This window comes from Papilio xuthus, unplaced genomic scaffold (genome assembly GCF_000836235.2).
Source record: "Papilio xuthus unplaced genomic scaffold, Pxut_1.1 DF827680.1, whole genome shotgun sequence".
NCBI lineage: Eukaryota > Metazoa > Arthropoda > Insecta > Lepidoptera > Papilionidae > Papilio > Papilio xuthus.
Genome location: NW_013530969.1, coordinates 2,314,706 through 2,333,799, shown reverse-complemented (window position 1 = coordinate 2,333,799; position 19,094 = coordinate 2,314,706). Strand labels below are relative to the sequence as shown.

General features: G+C 34.0%; 4 protein-coding genes and 1 long non-coding RNA gene across 8 annotated transcripts in view; 2 read left to right on the top strand and 3 right to left on the bottom strand.

The window, feature by feature from the left end:
- Positions 1-477: 477 nt before the first annotated feature.
- LOC106117477 (Transmembrane O-mannosyltransferase targeting cadherins 4) lies at positions 478-6,848 on the bottom strand. Of its 2 annotated transcripts, none has more exons than XM_013311818.1 (11): positions 6,474-6,848; positions 5,979-6,360; positions 5,590-5,802; positions 4,402-4,607; positions 4,147-4,321; positions 3,795-3,895; positions 3,010-3,117; positions 2,600-2,741; positions 1,405-1,519; positions 695-883; positions 478-618 (listed from the first exon to the last, which is right to left on the bottom strand). In XM_013311818.1, exons 1-11 carry the CDS (start codon positions 6,692-6,694, stop codon positions 500-502), a joined length of 1,971 nt encoding a protein of 656 aa, XP_013167272.1. In that variant the 5' UTR covers positions 6,695-6,848; the 3' UTR covers positions 478-499. The 2 variants fall into 2 exon arrangements, with proteins under 2 accessions (XP_013167272.1, XP_013167271.1); XM_013311817.1 differs by having other exon boundaries at positions 3,795-4,006; positions 6,474-6,847.
- A 600-nt stretch (positions 6,849-7,448) lies between these two features.
- On the bottom strand, positions 7,449-11,714 carry IntS14 (integrator complex subunit 14). The gene is made up of 10 exons (XM_013311056.1): positions 11,397-11,714; positions 10,934-11,088; positions 10,732-10,867; positions 10,525-10,637; positions 9,569-9,761; positions 9,180-9,277; positions 9,009-9,104; positions 8,341-8,527; positions 7,968-8,113; positions 7,449-7,739 (listed from the first exon to the last, which is right to left on the bottom strand). Exons 1-10 carry the CDS (start codon positions 11,581-11,583, stop codon positions 7,503-7,505), a joined length of 1,548 nt encoding a protein of 515 aa, XP_013166510.1. The 5' UTR covers positions 11,584-11,714; the 3' UTR covers positions 7,449-7,502.
- A 356-nt stretch (positions 11,715-12,070) lies between these two features.
- Positions 12,071-13,427, top strand: LOC106116914 (uncharacterized). Its single transcript, XM_013310972.1, has 3 exons — positions 12,071-12,089; positions 12,211-12,631; positions 12,953-13,427. Exons 2-3 carry the CDS (start codon positions 12,222-12,224, stop codon positions 13,425-13,427), a joined length of 885 nt encoding a protein of 294 aa, XP_013166426.1. The 5' UTR covers positions 12,071-12,089; positions 12,211-12,221.
- Positions 13,428-13,549: 122 nt separating this feature from the next.
- Positions 13,550-14,827, bottom strand: LOC106117067 (uncharacterized). The gene is made up of 2 exons (XR_001227852.1): positions 14,707-14,827; positions 13,550-13,882 (listed from the first exon to the last, which is right to left on the bottom strand). It is a non-coding gene; the product is annotated as an uncharacterized LOC106117067 (long non-coding RNA).
- An 880-nt stretch (positions 14,828-15,707) lies between these two features.
- Dh44 (corticotropin-releasing diuretic hormone 44) overlaps positions 15,708-19,094 on the top strand; it is a 40,132-nt gene continuing 36,745 nt past the window's right edge. Inside the window, exons 1-2 of one of the 3 annotated variants that reach the window (XM_013311875.1) lie at positions 15,708-15,726; positions 16,185-16,212. The gene's annotated coding sequence lies outside the window, so the exon portion shown is untranslated. Of the gene's footprint in view, positions 15,727-16,108; positions 16,213-18,583; positions 18,757-19,094 lie in introns of those variants that run through there. The other 2 variants (XM_013311876.1, XM_013311874.1) reach the window with 2 other exon arrangements.

The following is a 19,094-nucleotide window of genomic DNA, read 5'->3' as shown; positions in this document are numbered from 1 at the left end:
TCTATTAGAGGAAGCGACAAAGAAACAAAGTGGAAAAAATGAGATGGAACAAATAGTAACAATAATTTGACAAACATTTTTTTTTTATTTCCACAGCTAAATCTTTTGATTTCTAGGTAACTTTAAAATTTATTTAATGTTACGTGCATAATACATTTCAAATTTAAGGATAATGTACTTTCGACTTTTGTCAGAAATCACACGGTGATTTATTAATCACTACTTCTTCAGAATTAAATACAAATAGTTTATATATTGCCTACGTGCATCGGCTTCATATCCGTTTAAATCGGTCCAACCGTTCCAGATATTACTTCCAGACAGACATACAGGCCAAAATTTAAAAAATCGGTTTTTATATTATTTTTTGTAGATATTACATACAGATATTCCAATATCATAAATATTATAATTATAACATAATTGTACTACTAACGAGTTAACGCGGTACTGTCATTGTCTAAATAAAATATCTCGGGAGATTAATAATAATTTATTCTTAATTTTGCAGTAGTGCAAGATTCTTTTTAGCACTCATATATGTAGGATCAATTTGAAGTGCTTGGTTGTACATTTTTTTGGCCAAGTCATATTTTTTCCAACGATGATATAAAACACCTGAAAATAAAAATAATCAAAAGTAGTTAATTCAAGTCTTCCTTAATGATTAATTAACTACTGAGAGTTTTCTTACCAAGATTGGCATAGTGGATAGCCTTAACTTCTTCACCGAATAGTTTGATTGCACTTTTAAAAAGATTTTCGGCTTCCGTAAACTGATTTGTCTTACCGTATAAGTTAGCTACGGCAAATAATAATGAAGGGGTCTTCGGTAACTGATAGAGTGCTTCGGGTATTACCTGCAAAGCTCGTTCAGTTTGTCCTAAAATTAGTTTAATATAAATCAATCTACTATTGGCAAAGTCACTTAATCACTAAATCTCAATTTATTAATTTAAAAACAAATATGTTTTGAATATTTTTGATTTACCTCCAGTGCTCTATGCACTGAATCTTAATAGAACTGGCCACTGTAAGGGACCATTCAGACAGACCGGGTGGAGAGCAAATTTTTAGCAGCAAATTACATAATGCTTTATATGATGGAAACTATTTTAATTTTACTTTTCACGTTTTTACTCATCAAAAACAAGCGTAAATTATACCTTATTACAATCAAATAAAGGTCAATTTTATTTGCGATAAAAATCTGATATCCTCTCCGCTTCGTGTTAGGGTCTGTTAGCTATTTCAGATGAACATCGAGATATAAGTCTTATAATGTGTCAGAATGATTTAAAACTCTAACCGCCCATTTACTTATATTAGGGTAAGCTGCTGCTGTTAAAATTTTGGAAAGTAATATTTTTATCGGAATACAAATAAAACAAATCGAACTATTACCCATGTTATCAAGCATAGCAATTAGATTAGTCCATGCGAATGTGTGTTTTGGATTGTAACTAATAGCGGTGGACCAGCTGTGTCTCGCTGCGTCCGTGTCATTTAATTCCAAGTACTGTAATAATAATACGTAATTTTAAAATAAAGTCAAAGTATATTTAAACAAACTAAATCAATCTAACGGTACAAAGTAAACAGATGAACGTCAAATTCCATATTTGATAGCCTTTATTAACTTTTTAAGTACTTATCTAACATTATATTTTTATATTATAAGGTTGCTAACCAGCAAGCGGCCATCTGAATTCGCCTAAATAGCGAAGAGATCGCTGCCCATAGACATAAGCAATTGCAGATGCGTTGCTTAGCTTTATCGACAGGAGGGACGCACAGAAACAGAATTTTTGCCCTTTCTATGAGTCACCTCCCCTCGAAATCCCCTTACCATCTTTTCCTCCTAAGAAAAGGATGTGGTAAAGTGGACTAAAATTAGGCCTCCGGCACCACCTTCACCAGGCTGCACACGGAATTGCTTCTACTTTAGACGTGTCTGTGTGATCATGGTATTACACCGGGCGAGCCGGTCCATTCGTGCAACAAATTTGTTACTGCAATTTCCCATTGTCAAATCTTACTAATATTATAAATGTAAAAGTTTGGATCGATGTATGGATTTTTGTTTAAAGGTATCTCCAGAACGGCTGAACGTATCGAGCTGAAATTTGGCATAGATGTAGAACATAGTCTGGAAGAACATATAGGCTAAGCTATTACCAAATAAGTTTTTTTTAATAGGACCAATGATATTTATCTGAGATAAGATTATTACTATATGTAAACCGGATATACTTAAGGAGTTTATAGGTTTTAAAATTCAGTTTAAAGGTTAACACGTAACTAAAATCGTCAAGTCGGGTCCGCCACGCCTCGCGTTAGCCGAGGTGTTATTTCGGCGCCACCTGGACGTGATACGGATAAAGATATAGCAATTCTCGCTTGCACGGATTGAGGGCGCGTAGTTGTCGAGGTGTCGTCGTCAGTTGATGGGTGATTTTACTTCAATAGCACCCGAAATCGTGAATGTTTTAATGTGGATAAAGCGAGAGATGTATGACGGTACCACCAAATTGGAAACTGTAATGTCTGCCTACACCTGTAGGTTAAGAGCGTGAGTTGTTGAAATATAAATGTTTACCAAATTTCCCATATTATAGAAGCAATCTGAATAGTGTTGTCGATACTGTAGCGCTGTTTTATAAGCCTCTAGAGATTCCTTATAACGCTTCTGGTTGGCGAGAACAATGCCGAGGTTCATCCAGGCCGCGGGAAAGTCATGTCTGTAAATAACAAATTAAAAAATAATTATCTTTAGTAGTATGCCATTAAAATCTTACTAATATTATAAATGCAACGGGTAAATAGATAGATGAAAGGTATTTCTATACCGGCTCAACGGATCTTGATAAAATGAAAAATTTTGCATACATATAGAACATAGTCTGGAAGAACACATAGGCTACTAATTATGTTTTTTTTAATTCCGCGCGGCCGGAATCCGTTGAATAACTGGTAAATTCTTTCTAAAGATGTAAGTTCTTTACTCACTTTACGCTAATAGCTTTTTTGAAGTAAAATTCTGCCCCAGAAAAATTCTTTTCATTTTTAAGTAGATTAGCCAAATTATTCATTGCTTGATAATATTCAGGATATAATCTGTGAAAGAAACAACAGAATTAAGCATTCATTTTCACGGAACATATAATACATAAAAAAAATTAAGAAGTAAAATTGCACAAAACACTCTTGCCTTATTCTTTCATAAAACCGCAAAATCAGTAGTAGTATACGTAGTGTACATACAAATATAGCTACCGCTAGTACTTCATCAGCTCACTATACGTTCCTACTGAGGGGCTCGGAGCCTACCCTGAGTCACGGGTGACTAGGCCATAGTCAACCACGCTGGCCAAGTGCGTGTTGGTTGACTTCACATATATCTTTGAATTTCTTCTCAGATATGTGCAGGTTGCATCACGATGTTTTCCTTCACCGTAAGAACGTCATATAAATGTACATATGTAAATCAGAAATCGAAAAACACATTAGTACATGGTGGGAATTGAACCTAGGACCTGCATATTGCAAATCGCGAATGTATGGATGGATGCATGTTTGTTAGAAGATATCATCAGGAAGATGTAAAACATAGTCTGGACAAACACAAAGGCTAATAATTAAGTTCTTTTTGAATTCCGCAAGGCCGAAGTCGCGAATGACAACTATTTTATAAATAACGTGATTCTATATTCTCGGGTGAAAATATTATAATAAATAATAAAAAGTTTGCAATAAAAAAATGCCATCACCACATCTTTACCTTTAATATTTACCTAATAGCTTCTTTATATTCCGATACTGCCCATGATGTATTTTGGCGGGCGTCAACAACTTTAGCGACGTTGTACCGAACTTTGGCATTCAGCGGACAAACCTTTAAACCACTGATGAATAAATTATATTCATTCTGCCAATCAAAGGCTCTCTCCCACGTTTTAAGTTGGTATAATAATAATAATAGCAAAACTCCTGCTTTACCAAAATACTGCAAAGGAGTGGAACAAATTGGTAATTATTTCCGTCCGAGCATTACGTGGAAGCCGTCAAGAGCTAACAGGAGCATGCGGGGTCAGAACAAGTTTTTTTTAAATTATAAAACAGTTATATGTAGCCAACAATACAGACCTTTAATTTTTTATACTTGTTGACAATTTTATGAAAACCAATCGCTATAAGTAAACAGTATCCAGCAGAAGGTAAATATAAGATTCTTTCTGCTATTACAAAACCAACTGGAAATAATATGTTTGAAGCCGGAAGGAAAGGAATTGTTAGCAATGATATTGCTAAAAATATGAGCCTGGAACAATAAATATAATGAGTCTAAAATAAAATAGTTAAGAAACAAAAGCATCATCTTGCCTTAGGCATTTTATTTACCTTTTAGAAGATTGTTTTTTGTTGGGAAGTAAAATTGTTTTAAGTAATAATATTCCATACAGGTATAATAATATGAGAAATATAATTCTGAAGTCTTTATTACTTTCTATTAGTTTTATACATCCCATCGACCAATCATAGCACAGCCATTGAGGCCATAATAAAATGAGAAAGTTTAAAAAATAAATATAGTGGAAAGTTGCCACCTGAAACAAAATTTTATATTTGCAGGTAAACTACATAAATAAAATATTCATCATTTTACCTAACAACACATTAGGCATAATTTAAAATTTTTTTGCCTGTTTACAATTCTCAAATTTTTTATATCAAGGTGGCAAGCAAGCGACTGGTCACCTGAAATTGCTGAAATAGTGAAGTGACCATTGCCCATAGACATATGCATTGCCTACCTTTAATCGACGGAGGAGAGGATGCACAGAAAGAAAATATTTTTCCTTCCCATGCATCCTCTCATCCGGAAAGTCCACTTCTTATCCTTTCCTTATAAGAAAAAGGGTGGGAAGGGAAAAGACTAAATTAGGCCGCTTTAACATCTTCGCACGAATTGGCCCGGCTCGCCCGGTGAAATACCACGACCACACAGAAGACAGGCGTCAAGTGGAAGCAATTCCGCGTTTCGTCTGATGAGTGTGCGTCCCGGAGGCCTAATTTAGTTCTCTTTCCCTTCCCACCCTTTTTCTTATAAGGAAAGGGTGGGAAGTGGAAAATATTTTCTTTCGGTGCATCTTCTCCTCCGTCGATTAAAGGTAGGCAACGGATATGCAATTGCGTATGTCTATGGACAACGGACACTTCGCTATTTCAGCGATTTCAGGTGGCCGCTCGCTCCTTTGCCACCTTATGATATAAAAAAAAAAATTAAACCGATAGGCTATAATAGGCAATCAAAGATCTCTATCCCAGTAAAGCATCCTTGCTGCTATAGTAGTATGTAATATCTACTTTAACAAAGCAAATAAAAAAGAAAAATAAATGACTAACAGTACAACAAGGATCTTGTGATGTTTTTGACATTGACAGGGGGGCGCTAGTGTGCAGTCATAATTTAGTTTGACACATGCCCATTGGGTCATACATCCTTGTTGGTGTTTACTAGACTTCTGAATTTAAGGCAATTCAAAGCCATACAAAAAATAAATAAATATGAAGATTTAGTATAGTAACCTTAGTGAATGTATCATTTGCAAAAGCAGCTGGATTGTCACCCGGCTTAAATTCTGGTTTCATTCCGCCCATTATCTTCCATCTAGCATATATAAGTAAACCGCCAGCCAAGGAAACTATTGTTATCCTTATCAAAGTTGCTATAAATTTATTTATTCTGTTCCTTTTCAATTTACCACAGTTTAGAACTATGTCGTAAACTATACAAAAACCCTGCAAATGATCAAGTTAGTTTAGCTACATTTTTAGACAGCTCAAAATACAGATCTGTGTGGCCTATCTTACTAATTGACCACCATCGCATTTGGAATAATAAATTTTTATTGCATAAAACAAAAAAATGTATGTAAAATGTCTTTAAATATAGTAAAATTAATTTATCCACTTACCAATACTGTAATGCCATTTTCCTTAAATAACATAGAAATGCCAGCTAGAAGTACTGAAGTAAATAAATATATGTAAGTACGTTTTTTGTTGTTCATTGATTGATCATATAATAGAAATGATATGAGAAATGTCATAGTCGCTAGTATGTCTGCTCTTCCTACAACTCCTGCAACTGCTTCTGCATGGATTGGATGCACAGCAAATAATGCTGCAGCTACAAAACTTATGTCTAAGTACATTCTGCTATTACATTTTTGAACTCTTTTGACTATTACTTCATAAACAAATATTAGAACAACAGAACACAGAGAGTGACATATCAAATTGATTCCTTTGAATAAATGTGCATCCAGTTTCTCACCATTCACGATATAATTGAGTCTGTAACAGAAAGCATAAGACTGAGATAGTCATTTTTCATTGTTAATAAACTTTTTAGGCCAATTAATATTTCAGATACGTTTGTACTTACAAATAACTTTAATATGGTTTACCTGAAGGACAACGTTGTTAGCGGTCGGTAGGACTTATGACTGAAATTACTCTTTATATTGGTACCCCAAAAATCGTTGTAAAATGTATTTGACCATACATTGGAAGTTACATCTTTATTATTGATTATTGCTTCGGAATCGTCAAATACAAAGTCACCTGGTAAACTTTTATAAAAAGGAGTAAAAGCCATCCAATAAACTAGAACATACTTTCCAAACATAACGTTGATTTAAATTAACATTTTAAATGAACCTCTAGAGTTAATGATAAAACAATATTTAACTCGGCCACCGGCGAAAGCGAAACCACAAACTGTCAATGTCTAAGTAAAGTCAAAACAAATCAAATTTTACATTTAACTGTCATGTAACATCAACACGTTTCTAACAACGCGTTTCTATCGGCATAAAGCAAAAGCTGTCATTTCCAAGCAATCGCCTATCCATTTATAGACAACATTCATCCATTTATATACTCTTTGGACAACAGTGCTCCCTTGTCAATGTTGAGAAAGTCGAAAGATTCGTGTTGTACCAATACAAAACATGTGTTTTTTCCATCTCTCGTACCGGCCCAAATAAGCGTGTAATACTATAGTATTACACGCTTACGCAGTACAAGGGTTTTGTGTAGCTTTTTTACAATAAGAGGGGCGCTAATGAGCTATTGTAATTTAGTACCACTTTAGTCCACCGGGCAGATAAGTTTTCAATGTATATAGTTATTCTTTACAACGTATATGTACAGAGAAAATAAATATTTCGTTTTTAAATAAAGGGGGAAAATAGATAGAGATAGATTTGAAGCTGTGTAATTATATACATTCTCAAAATCAAAAATAGTTGCTGGACCATTTAAATTTACGTAACTTTTGGACAAGCAAAAAAATCTTATGAATAATGCCTTACAATATAAATAAGGCATTACTAGATATATTATGCTCTATTAAAAATGGAGGAATAAAAAAAATTCAGTCAACAACAGCGTGTTTATTATGAAACATTTGAATATGAGTTATATAGAACATTTCAATGTGACATTGATGTAACAGTGAAATTGGTGGCGAGCGGCTGAAGGGTATGTTTGATGTCTAGCGCGGTGCGGGGGTCACGCAGCGCGGCCGCCGCGTGTGCTAGCTGTAGCGCGCACTCCGGCGGCGCGGAGCTCGGCAGCGCCGCGCACTCCCGCTCCAGCGCCCCGCCCACGCTCGTCAGCAGCTCAGAGAATCCCAATGATATGGCGGCTCGACGGAGTCGGTTCAGTTCCTAACATAATTATTTTATTGACAAACATGTGTTGGAAGATATGAACCACGAGACGTAGAATCTCTGCAATATTACTTCTTATGAATGTTATAAACGAAAAAAAAATTATGGATAGATGTTTGATATCACACATACAGAACGGCTAAACAGATCTGGTTGAAATAATCATGAGTGGTTTATTGTTAAAGTAAACTATTAGGGAATAGGTAATTAATATGAACAGTTAACCTTGTAGAGGTGCTGCGTTTTGTCGGGCAGTTTGCGCGCGTGTCGCAACACCTTCTGCACGTCGGCGAGTAGGGCGTGCGGGCGCGCCCACGCGCAGGCAGACCCCGCGCTGCTGTATGACCGCCACGACCGCACCGGGAACGTCTCTGATACAATATTATACTTTATATACTTATCTGCTACTTTCTCCTCTTTATCTCTACATATTAATAAAATAGGTGTCTAACGTAAAATACAGAAAGAAAATTTTCGTACACGTGATGAATTTGCGTTGCTGATAACGAAGATGCAATTTTTTAAATAATATTGTATATAATTACGTATCTATGGAAAAATGTCGAGTACAGCCGTTAACAAGGTAGGTGTTAGTTACCAGCGGGGGTAGATTCATCTGCCGGTCCCAACTGGTCGAGAGGGCCGAGCCAGGGCGCGGCGGAGGCACCGGGGCGCAGCACGGCCAGCAGCAGGCAGGAGCGGCGCGCGCGAGACGCCTCGCACCACGCCGACACCGTGCCCCACCACTCCGGACCTAGCTGTACTATGGCCGCCATGCCCTCCACCTACCATCATCATCAGCTTACTCATCAGCTATACGTCCTCACTGAGGGGCTCGGAGTCTACCCTAAGCCCTGAGCGGATAGGTTACTTCAAATATTTCTTAGAATTTTTGTGCATGTTTTATCACGATGTTTCCTTTACCGTAAGAATGTCGGATAAATGTATATTTGTAAATCGAAAAACACATAGTTATATGGCGGGATTCGAACTTGCAGATTACAAGTCAAATTAGCCCTTGAGCCGCCGATGCTTTTTAATCCTGCGATCACACAATAATTAATTATTCCAATACATCTTGTAAAGATCTAATTTAAAATTTAACATAAAAACTTAAATTCTCTACATGAAAATTTAAACCACTACGGAATTTCTTTTTTTATTTAGTAAAAATTTAAAATTTGTAGTCCTTATATAGTATTTTTGAAAACGGTATATTTAGACTAGATTTGTTTTAAATTGTAAACATAAGATTTGGATTTTAACCTTAAGTGCGCCGTGAAGTAGTACACAAAAGTTTGGTACTTTGCTTGGATCCGTATTGTCTTCATCTGTAGTTGATGTTTCACTGCTTGAGCCTTCCTACAAATTATAATTGCAAATATAATTTAAGAATATATTGTTAAATAATGAAGATCAATTACTTCTTTTACTTACTTTTGTAGGTGTTTTTGATCCAAAATTCTCTTTGTTATTATTATTATTGGATTGAGGTTGTGGTATTATAAGATGTTTACTGATTGCTATAGGCGTTCCTACAAGAAATCACCAGCAAAATTTTTTCAAAATTTTAGATATGTAACAAAATAATATAAATAAAAGGTTTTCAAAACAACTAGCTGACGCCCGCGACTCCGTCCGCGCGGAATTAAAAAAAAACTCTTAGTAGCCTAAGTGTTCTTCCAGACTTTATTCTATGTATAATGTCAAATATCATAATGATCTGTTTAGATGTTTGTTTGGTATCTCCGGAATGATTGAAGGGATCTTGTTAAAATTTGGCGCGAACGCATTACGGGCGACAGCTAGTACTTAAATATTCTTACCTAAATCTTGTTGTTGTAAGAAGCCAACAACGTGTATTTGATTAGATATAGTATATGTAGCCGCAAGCCCTTCATGTGATGCGGGCTGCGGAGCCGGGAACAATTGTACTTTAGTCTCTAACTGACCACACTTCAGCGTACACCAGAATTCTTGGTATTGTTGCTCGCACAACTTTGTCATAGCTGTAACAACCTTGAAGAAAAAAGTTACGTTACACATCAAATATCAAATTATGTGTATAAAATGCATAAATTTATTAGTGTCAACAATTTTTTTTAAACTTATTGTTTTTTAAACAAAGAAATTATAGACTAGTTTTTAATTCAAAAAGTAATTTATACTTGAAGGAAAAGTGGTAGTATTATGTACACTAGCTGCTACTACTGCTAAATATTCATTGCTGAAAATGAATTATTCAGTTATTTATGTATGTTGATATACTGTTACCTAGAAATGGAATTCTTAGCACAATTAAGCTATTTGAGCTGCCTATATTTCGACACAGTTCCATGCGTCATGATCTAGAGTTGATGGGTGTTGTGCGGTAGTGTGGAAATAGATAGAGATAGTCGTATCAGTCTATCTTTTTTCTGATTCAGCTACCACTACTACTGTCAGCATTCTTATTGCATGTGCAGTCAACATCAGTCAACCCATGATCATGGGGCATGCAACTATGCTAAAATATCGGGAACCCAAACAGCTAAATTATGCAACAATAATAAAAGTAATACAATACACAACACAATAAAACTAATAATTTATCCAATAACAGGTGTACAACATTGATACAAAACAAACAAGTACAAAACACAGATAAAAATATATTAAATGAATGAACCAAAAAACAAAAATTAGCAATATATGTAGCTCTGTGCCTCTCAAGGTGTAGCAAAAACGAGGAAAATTTTAAGTTATATATATGTTGGTATTGGTTTAAGATATAATTTCTTACCGCAGCTACTGAGAGTTGATCAGGACAATATATAGCACCTCTATTAATGCTGCCAGTTGAGTTGTTCACAGTGCTGCTTGCCAAATCAACAATTTTTTGGTACAATGGCATAGCTAAAACCAAATAGATTCACAGACAAAACTTATTAACGCTTACTAAGTTTTAATATATTTCAATTTGTGAAAATAAATAATAACTTATAATTACCATGTTGGAGACATGACTCATGCGGTGATACAATTGGAAGGATATGTATTTTCGAAGGAAACGAAGGAGGCAAAGGCAGTGCTTGTATTATACGATTCCTGCCTATAGCACCAACACCGCATGTTCCATCTGTTATCTTTAAACAAATAAAATTAATTTAATATTTTTCTTTTAAAAACTTAATTTTTCTTATAATACATACCAGTATAGTTTGCACAAGTGTTTGGTATCCCCATTCTCCAAGTATAATTTGATTGACACCTGCCAGTGCAGTTTCTATGCATGTTTTATCACCTTCTTCTAAATGCCCTAATTTTGCCTTAATGCTATCATAGTCACGAGTAAATGGAACAGTGACTGAAACAATAGAATAAATATTCAAAAAGATTTTGAGTGTAAAAAAAATGTTGAACCTGGATAAGCTCCATTAGAGAGTCATTGCTGAGTCCGAACAGGTTACATCTACAAGTCGGAAACTTAGGTGAGACAGTAACCTCTTATCCAGATTCAACTGTAATTTGGTTGATAAACCACAGGTTGATCCTCTAAAGTCTCAAAAACATCATACACCGATATAAAATAGCAGATTTGATATGAATGAATGATATGATATCCATTAAATTAAAAGGTTAAGGATAAGTATAAGTTTATGATGCGGTGTTTACCTTCATACGTGGAAGAAAATGTTATCAAAGCTACATATTCTAATTTTGCATGTACACTTAAATAATCTAAAAACGTATTTATTGCCGCTGAGGCGATTGTAAGTCTTGTAATACTTTCTGTTGTGTCCGATGTCGGCACCGGCCGAGTCATCGACAATGATACATCGAGTAAAATTGCTGTAGGCATATCTAAATTAGACTTTTCATAAGTAAATTAATACAATTTCATGGCACTTTAATTATTTTACAAAGTTAGCAAACAAAGGTATTTTCTCTGTTTTTGAGTTTCAAGTAAACCCCAAAACTTCAAACGACATAAATATGATTGACATTTATGACACAAGAGTTGACTTATGTCATTTGCGTTTTAAAACGAGTAATTATTCAAGAAAGAGAAAATGTAGTCGAAAATGTTTTTCTTTAACTTACATTCGCTCTTTATACGGTTATTATACGACGCATGTACGCACAAGTAACTTGTACTGGATATATAAATATATATACATATCACATACATCTATATCATATATATTTATATAAATGTATATGATAAAAACCATTCTATTAAGAAGATTGATAATTTATCTAAGTAGTGTTTGTTATGAGTTTTTGTTTAACTTCGAGACCTAATTCAATGATTGAAAACGTAGGTTTTCACGAAACTAAAATGAAAAAACTGTTGAATACAGTAATGTAAGTAAAAACATGCTATTGTGTTCTTACCTCTGTGGTTGCATAGAAAATGTTGAAACCACGTAGATTTAAAATTTGAATTTGATTAAAAGTTTTATTTTGATGAAAGCGTTTGTCGTAGGTTTAATTGCTATGGAAGAAATCGTTGATGACAACAATAAGTTGATCGAAGAAAATATAGATACGGAATTAAGCGAGTTTAGTTATAACTTTATAGATATACCATGGGACGATCGTACACAGAGAAGCAAAATACTAATTGTTTTACTTCTTCTGTCTATTTTTATTGCGACAATGGCTTTGGTTATCAACAACTTCGTTGCGCATTACAATAGCTTTAAACACAACAAATCATATAAAAATGACGACATAAATTGTAACCTCGTCAAGGTGGATGAGTATCCGTATGCTGCTAGAATACATTCTTTGACGTCGCACCAGTTGATATGTGTTGGCGCAGTAATAAGCGAAAATTCCGTTCTGGCCAATGAAGTTTGTCTAAAATCTGGAACTGTGCGGTTATTTGTTGGAAGTATAACAGAGTACGGTTATATTGTTAATCACGATAAATAATGATTCATGTCCAATTTATGCACTGTAATTTAACGGCGATAGGATCTTGTACTACCAATGTCAGAGTTCTAAAAAGCAAGGATCTACAGTGTGGGAATGTGATGTTTTGTGAAACAAATTTAAGTTTAAGCTTTTTTCAGTCTGAAGTCTAAAGTATCTAGACTCTCGTCTTAATTTATTTGATTATCTTAAAGGTCTTTTAGTTTAAACCTGTATCGGTCGTCACTTGATATTTAGAGAGTATTTTTTATACACTTACATATTATGTTCCATATATTTCTCCATTACAGTCAATATTGCAAAAAAGGATTCTCGTTAGACGCTGCTGAGCTGATACCACACGATGGCGTCGTATCGAAAAACTTGGTGCTTTTATCTACAAACAAGAAAATGTCCCTTTGCGGAAATCCTATACGAATTGCTGCTAATATGGACAAGGATTCGCACGCTTTCGTCATTGGCAGACCGCTCCGAGGAGATAGGTCCCTTTCCCGACAGCTGGTCTCTCTAGATGTTTTCAACAACTACACGCACAATGGCCAGTTGATTGATAATTCTCGTCGTAATAGCGTGATATGCGTCAAGTACCTCTCCCGATGCCCGGTAAGGGCTGGCGATCTGTTGGTGCAAGGCGGACGTTTATATGGTATAGCTTCGACCAGTATACAACGCAGCGCAAACAATGATGTGGTCTGTTTCGCTAATGTCAGTATAATTAAAACAAAACTGAAAGAGTTGGATGATAGTTTAAATTTAAATTTATAAAATTTTATTTTTAATGACTAAATTTTCTAAAAAACGGACAAGTTTTGTAAATTTATTAACTCTTGCACTACTTATAACCAAATTCAAGATTAAGGGACGTGTGCGTACAATGATTACAAGAATTCTTTTTAAAAATTAAATTTTAATGACTCGTATCATTACGTTTATTGCGACATGTTCTTTTCAAGACTCTCACAGATCCCAAATCAACTTCTTCTGGACAAATAATACCGCTCCAGTTCATCCCTCTTAGGTAAACAAAGAGAAGAAGAAGTCCCGTAACAAAGTAAAGAAACGGGCTAGAGTTCTTGAAGATAACATTTATGTTTTCCATATTTCTTAAACTTTTTCCCAAAATATCTTCATTTTATGACTATTACGCGCATATATTCATCGCAGCAGCTAACATCAATATATTATCGTTAATTTTCAAATATTTTTTATTAATATTCCAGCTGCAACAAAACAATGAGTGTAGAAAATTGTAAAAAAAAATTGTAAGCTTAAAATCACAGTTAGAACTTTTTGAATTTTTATTTATTTTTTTTCTAAATAAAGGAGCAAAAATTTTGTCAGAGTACATCTCACACGATATTTATAATCTAACAGACATATTGAAATTGACCAAAAAGGATTCTTTATAAACTAAAAATCACAATAACCTATTAAGAGCCTGTCACTGGTGTTATTGGTTTTCATACGAGGACGGTGATTTTCCTATATCGTGGACGTTAAAACTGGCAGGCTTTGATTGCTCTAAAAACGTTCTGGCGGCAATTAAAATGTTAATTTGTTGCTAGCGCCACTTGCGTAGCCCTGGTGTCAGCACGTGTCACGGCGTCTAAGTGTCACTTTATGCAATGTTTTTTTTTTGATTGAGTTATTGCTTCGAGTATTGCTGGTTAACTCCATTAAAAGTTTTACTGACATCTCACACAAATGAATAATCAATATACTTTGATTGCTTTTATACAAAAAACATAAACCAATATTCAATTCAAACATTAAATATCATTCAACTAATGAGTTGCTATTCACTTCACTTACTATGGATTCCAGATTCAAAAATCTCTGTATAAAACATATCATCCCTATTATTGTCGTTAATAAAAAGATAACAATATGTTTTAAACGCAGATATTGGTCTCAGGAGTCCACGATTAACTTATATTGTTGGTGATTTTAGCTAATAACATATCATTGATTTTTATTGTAATTGCATTATGTGGCATTTAGGGAAATAAATAAATCGTGTAGAATTACAAATTCTATCAATTACCTTTAATATTATCCTTTACCCATGGTCTTATTTATTCGCTATTAAATTTTATTAAAATATATTAATAATTTTAAATTTTGACAGTAAGCAAGTTTTGTCACAGTTATGTCACTTTAAAAACCCAGACAAAATGACCACGAAGGTTTTAAAGCAGATCCAATTTGCTCTGGTTTTTAATGGCTGTTTTATTATGTTACCAACGGTTTGCTTGTAAATCGGTGTAATGAGGATACACAATGATTTAAAAAATTCCACGCGCGTATTACTTATTCAAGGTACTAACAAATTTCCATAAAGTATTGCTATAAATGGATAATAATGACATAAAGTAAAATCAATTCCAGGGGATGTTTCAATATTGATGATTCGAATGGCGGCAAGCAATAAAAATATTAATTACTGTCTTGTTTGCCTCGTAAAGAAATCAAGGGGACATGAAATTTTTAGGGCGTTAGTGGAAACGCCATTTTTGATTACCCATCTCTTGATTTGGCATTGGGGGAAATAATTTTTGTACCTGTATCGCTTATTCGAGATTATTAACGCATGCATAGATTTTTTTTGACAACTATGGAAGTAACCTTAACTCTGTTTTTGTACATCTTTGTATGATATAAATAGGTAACTACAATTTTTGAGTACCATACGTTCATTTTAAGTTCTTGTAGAGTTTGTTATTGCGTAATTTTATGCGAGCATTAAACATTGTTTGTCTTTAATCTGCGCCATTAGTTTATCAGCGTTGTGTACTCGTATGACTAACACGCGTTGATGTTGTGTTTTCATTCATTTTTCACGTCATTTTCTACGTTATCATTTGTAATTCGAAACAGGCACTCATCATGTTGTCATCCCTTTCACTCTATATGAGAAAAAGAGATAACGATATGTTTTATGTCGGTTATTCGCCAGTCGATATCCACGGTAATATAACAGTAATCTGTGACACAACACCTTATCGATGTTTGATTAGTAATTATTACAAATGTAGCTGTCAATCGGCAAAGTTCTTCCGGACAGGTTAAGAAACTATATTATTAAACATTTTCGTCATACTTTGAAATATTTCTATAGCAATGACAAAAAGATCTATTAGGATTTTTCGATCCAGAAGGCAAGAGAGGAACTGTTACCTATATTTTTAATTTTAAAAAGTTTAGAAAATCTTTGAGAATAAAGGTTTACCTAATAACCTATAATTTAGTTAGAAATTTGCAAAATTTTACACAAAACCTTATTTTAGTTACGATTGCAAAAGGCAGAGATCGACACGTGGAAGACCTTGAGGGTTCATTGCCAATGCTGATGATCGATATTTTGCCTACTATAGTTACTAGAAAAACACCAAAACGTCATTCAACGATACGACTAGAACCCGTACAGATAGTGCCCAGAATTGCAAAGTGACGTACTTTTGAAAAAATACAAATATCAATTTCAATAGCTTAGTGTGATTTTAAGAACATCTTTTGTTTTAGAAGTGGGTATTGCAGCTATTACTTAACTGTAAGTACCTATCGTATATTTATTTATCTATTTAAATATAATTAATACAAATGGAGTGTCTGTATGTAACATCTGATCGCAAGTCCACGTTTGTTCCGGGTAATCTTTGAAATGGTTGTACCTATATTAACAGGACTTTTATTTGAAGATGGTTGATGTATTCGGGAATATTATAGGTCAATTTTTATATTCACTGCTACCTTCCACTGAAGCAACAAATACTGTTTTTTTATTTCCGAGGACAACAAGGTCCAGGTTGTAGAGATTCTATTGTTCTAGTTATTAGACCAAATATTCAATAATTATTTGTAAACTTCAAGTAAATCAAAATTTTACGTATCACTTCAATTGGCAATAGTAAATATATTTATTATAAGTTAAATCGCGGTGGTAAAATAAAATAACAGTCAACCATAAATTTTCCATTTATTTTAAAGGTGAAAGATTAACGCGTATAAGATTAATTGAAATAATGGAGTTACTGAAGCGTGTAATGGCACCCGTCGAGTTGCCTGACAAATTAAATTTTGATTCGTAATAAGATAAACAGGGCCGTTGTAATTTCTCCATCTTTATGAAGGTAGTCATTCGCTACGTGCGAGTTGTAAAAACGAAACGGGATTTTAATGTTTGCAATGCGACGTTCGCGTGTCTAAGTTTGTTCAAATAATGAATAACACATAACAAACGCACGATGATTAATTTTAAAATCGTAACACATTAATTAATACTGGCCTTTCCCGGGGTTTTTGTTGGTTAATTGATTTATATGCATTATATACACACTTACCTAAGTTCTCTAAAAATAGTTGTTACTACGTAAACTTCCTTTTCCAATTGGCATTTGTTGGTTTCATCATCATCATCTCACTATACGTCCCCACCGAGTGGCTCGGAGCCTACCTTAAGTAAGGGGTGATTAGGCCTAAGTCAGACCAAGCCCAGTGCGGGTTGGCTGACTTTGAATCTCTTCTCAGATATGTGCAGGTTACATCGCGTTTTTCATCACCGTTAGTTGGTTTATAGGTTTTAAAACGAAAAAGCTTCTAAAACTTGGAGAAACATTTTTAAAGTATTTTTGGAAATCTACAACAGTTTTTACTACGTCACGTCATATTTAACTGTGTTAAGCTGTTGCGTTCCATTTTATTATGCGTTTATCTTTATGGTATAGCGTCATCATTACGACACTAGTTAAATATGAAGTGACGATTCATGAAGCATGTAGTGTATGCATTTTCCTATGAAAATTAAATTAAATATAATTGTTCTACTGTTATATTTTTTAGTCCTCACATTCTCCTAGGAAAGAGTGAGACAACGACATGTTTTCGCTTGGTTGTTTTCAGTGGGAACACGTTGTAAAGCGTATCTTCACTATAATAATAATCGTATACGAAATATATTTTTACTCAGAAGATAATTATCGTAGTAGTTTTACAGTTATTTGTTAAAAAAATACTATGAGAATATAAATAGCTTATGTCCCCACGAAGGAGCTCGGAGCCTACCTTATTAGGCCATAGTGAACCAAGCTAGCCCACTCCGAGTTGGTTGACTTCACACATATCTTTGAATCTCTTCTCAGAGTATTTGTATGTAATTAAAAGCCGAGTACTTGGTAATATTAGGAAGTTTTCCCGACATTTTTATGCAATGCACTTGGGTTATATAAAAGTTTTATCGTGTTAAAAAGAATATAGTCCATATAAAGTGTATCAACTTAATAGTTGGGAAAGATAATGGAAGTTCTTACTTAGTTTAAGATACATTTTAGTGTAATTTTCCAAGACATTGTTCTCAGTTCAGCTTTGAAAGGATTGAACTCACTTAAAGTTTGTTTTATATCCTAACGTTTGTCATTTTATAGCGATTTTAGATAACTTATAGCTTTGCAAAGAACAAGAAAAGTTTCAAGTCACATATTGCGCAGTTTGTATAACAGACTCGAACTAACATTTCTTCATATATAGACCTAACTAATTTTTCTACACTATTCTACATTGGAACTCTTTTTCTCTTAAATCCTGCTATTTAATACTGTTATTTTAATATATAATATCACAAAAGTTAAGTAAACTATTATGAAGACTTTAAAGTAATTATAACTATTTAAGTAATTGGTTATAAATTATCTGAATTCCACACCCGCAAGAGGCAGATTTAAAAAAAATTCTCTGAAATCTGAAAAAAAGTTCTGAAAATTTTCCTCAGCTTTATGCAAATGTGAAGGCAACTTTTTTTGTTAAAAAAAAACTGATTGGTGCGGAGGCGGTCATTGAGATGGTGACATGAATGGTGTGGACGCATGCGCGCAGCATCCTCTCGACTCACGATATAAACCCGTCGCACCAACCAACCGTCACACAAGTTTGGCGCGACCAAACGTTCTCACTGAGGACATTGCGACCATACGATAAACTCATCTCCAACTTTCGTCTAACCAGTGCAGTGTCAGTTTACTTTTTTGTGAATACCTTACATTTACTTTTATCATAAATTAGATAAATTCAAACTTTCGACCCTGCGCTCAACGCATTTAAGGTAAGTTAAATTATAAAAGTTACTTCATACTTTTTAAAACATAAGATATGCAAGTATATTTTTAATATAATTTGTAAAGAAAATATGACATTCGTAAAATTAACAAAACGAGCCTTATTTACTTTTTTTTGCATTAAAAATATTAGAACTAAAAACAGTAATGGTTTAACCAAATTATTATTCCTTTATCTTGTAACAAATTCAAGTTACATCTTAAATTTTATCCAGGAGAAAATATTCTGAAACGCGCAACAAGTAAATGCCGACGGAAACTTTTATGTCGTGCAGATGGAAATTTGTACGTTAGGAAATATAAGTAACAACTCAAAAATATAAAG

Excerpts from the sequence above, each read along its gene's own strand:
- LOC106117477 (XM_013311817.1), bottom strand. The coding sequence starts at position 6,694 with ATGTTTGGAAAGTATGTTCTAGTTTATTGGATGGCTTTTACTCCTTTT. Across the intron at positions 3,118-3,794 it reads GAATATAAAGAAGCTATTAG|ATTATATCCTGAATATTATC; the intron begins GTAAATATTAAA and ends TTTCTTTCACAG. Across the intron at positions 2,742-3,009 it reads AAAAAAGCTATTAGCGTAAA|ACATGACTTTCCCGCGGCCT; the intron begins GTGAGTAAAGAA and ends TGTTATTTACAG.
- IntS14 (XM_013311056.1), bottom strand. The coding sequence starts at position 11,583 with ATGCCTACAGCAATTTTACTCGATGTATCATTGTCGATGACTCGGCCG. Across the intron at positions 9,762-10,524 it reads ATCAACTCTCAGTAGCTGCG|GTTGTTACAGCTATGACAAA; the intron begins GTAAGAAATTAT and ends TTTTTCTTCAAG. Across the intron at positions 9,105-9,179 it reads GATCAAAAACACCTACAAAA|GAAGGCTCAAGCAGTGAAAC; the intron begins GTAAGTAAAAGA and ends TATAATTTGTAG.
- LOC106116914 (XM_013310972.1), top strand. The coding sequence starts at position 12,222 with ATGGAAGAAATCGTTGATGACAACAATAAGTTGATCGAAGAAAATATA. Across the intron at positions 12,632-12,952 it reads TTTGTTGGAAGTATAACAGA|TCAATATTGCAAAAAAGGAT; the intron begins GTACGGTTATAT and ends TCTCCATTACAG.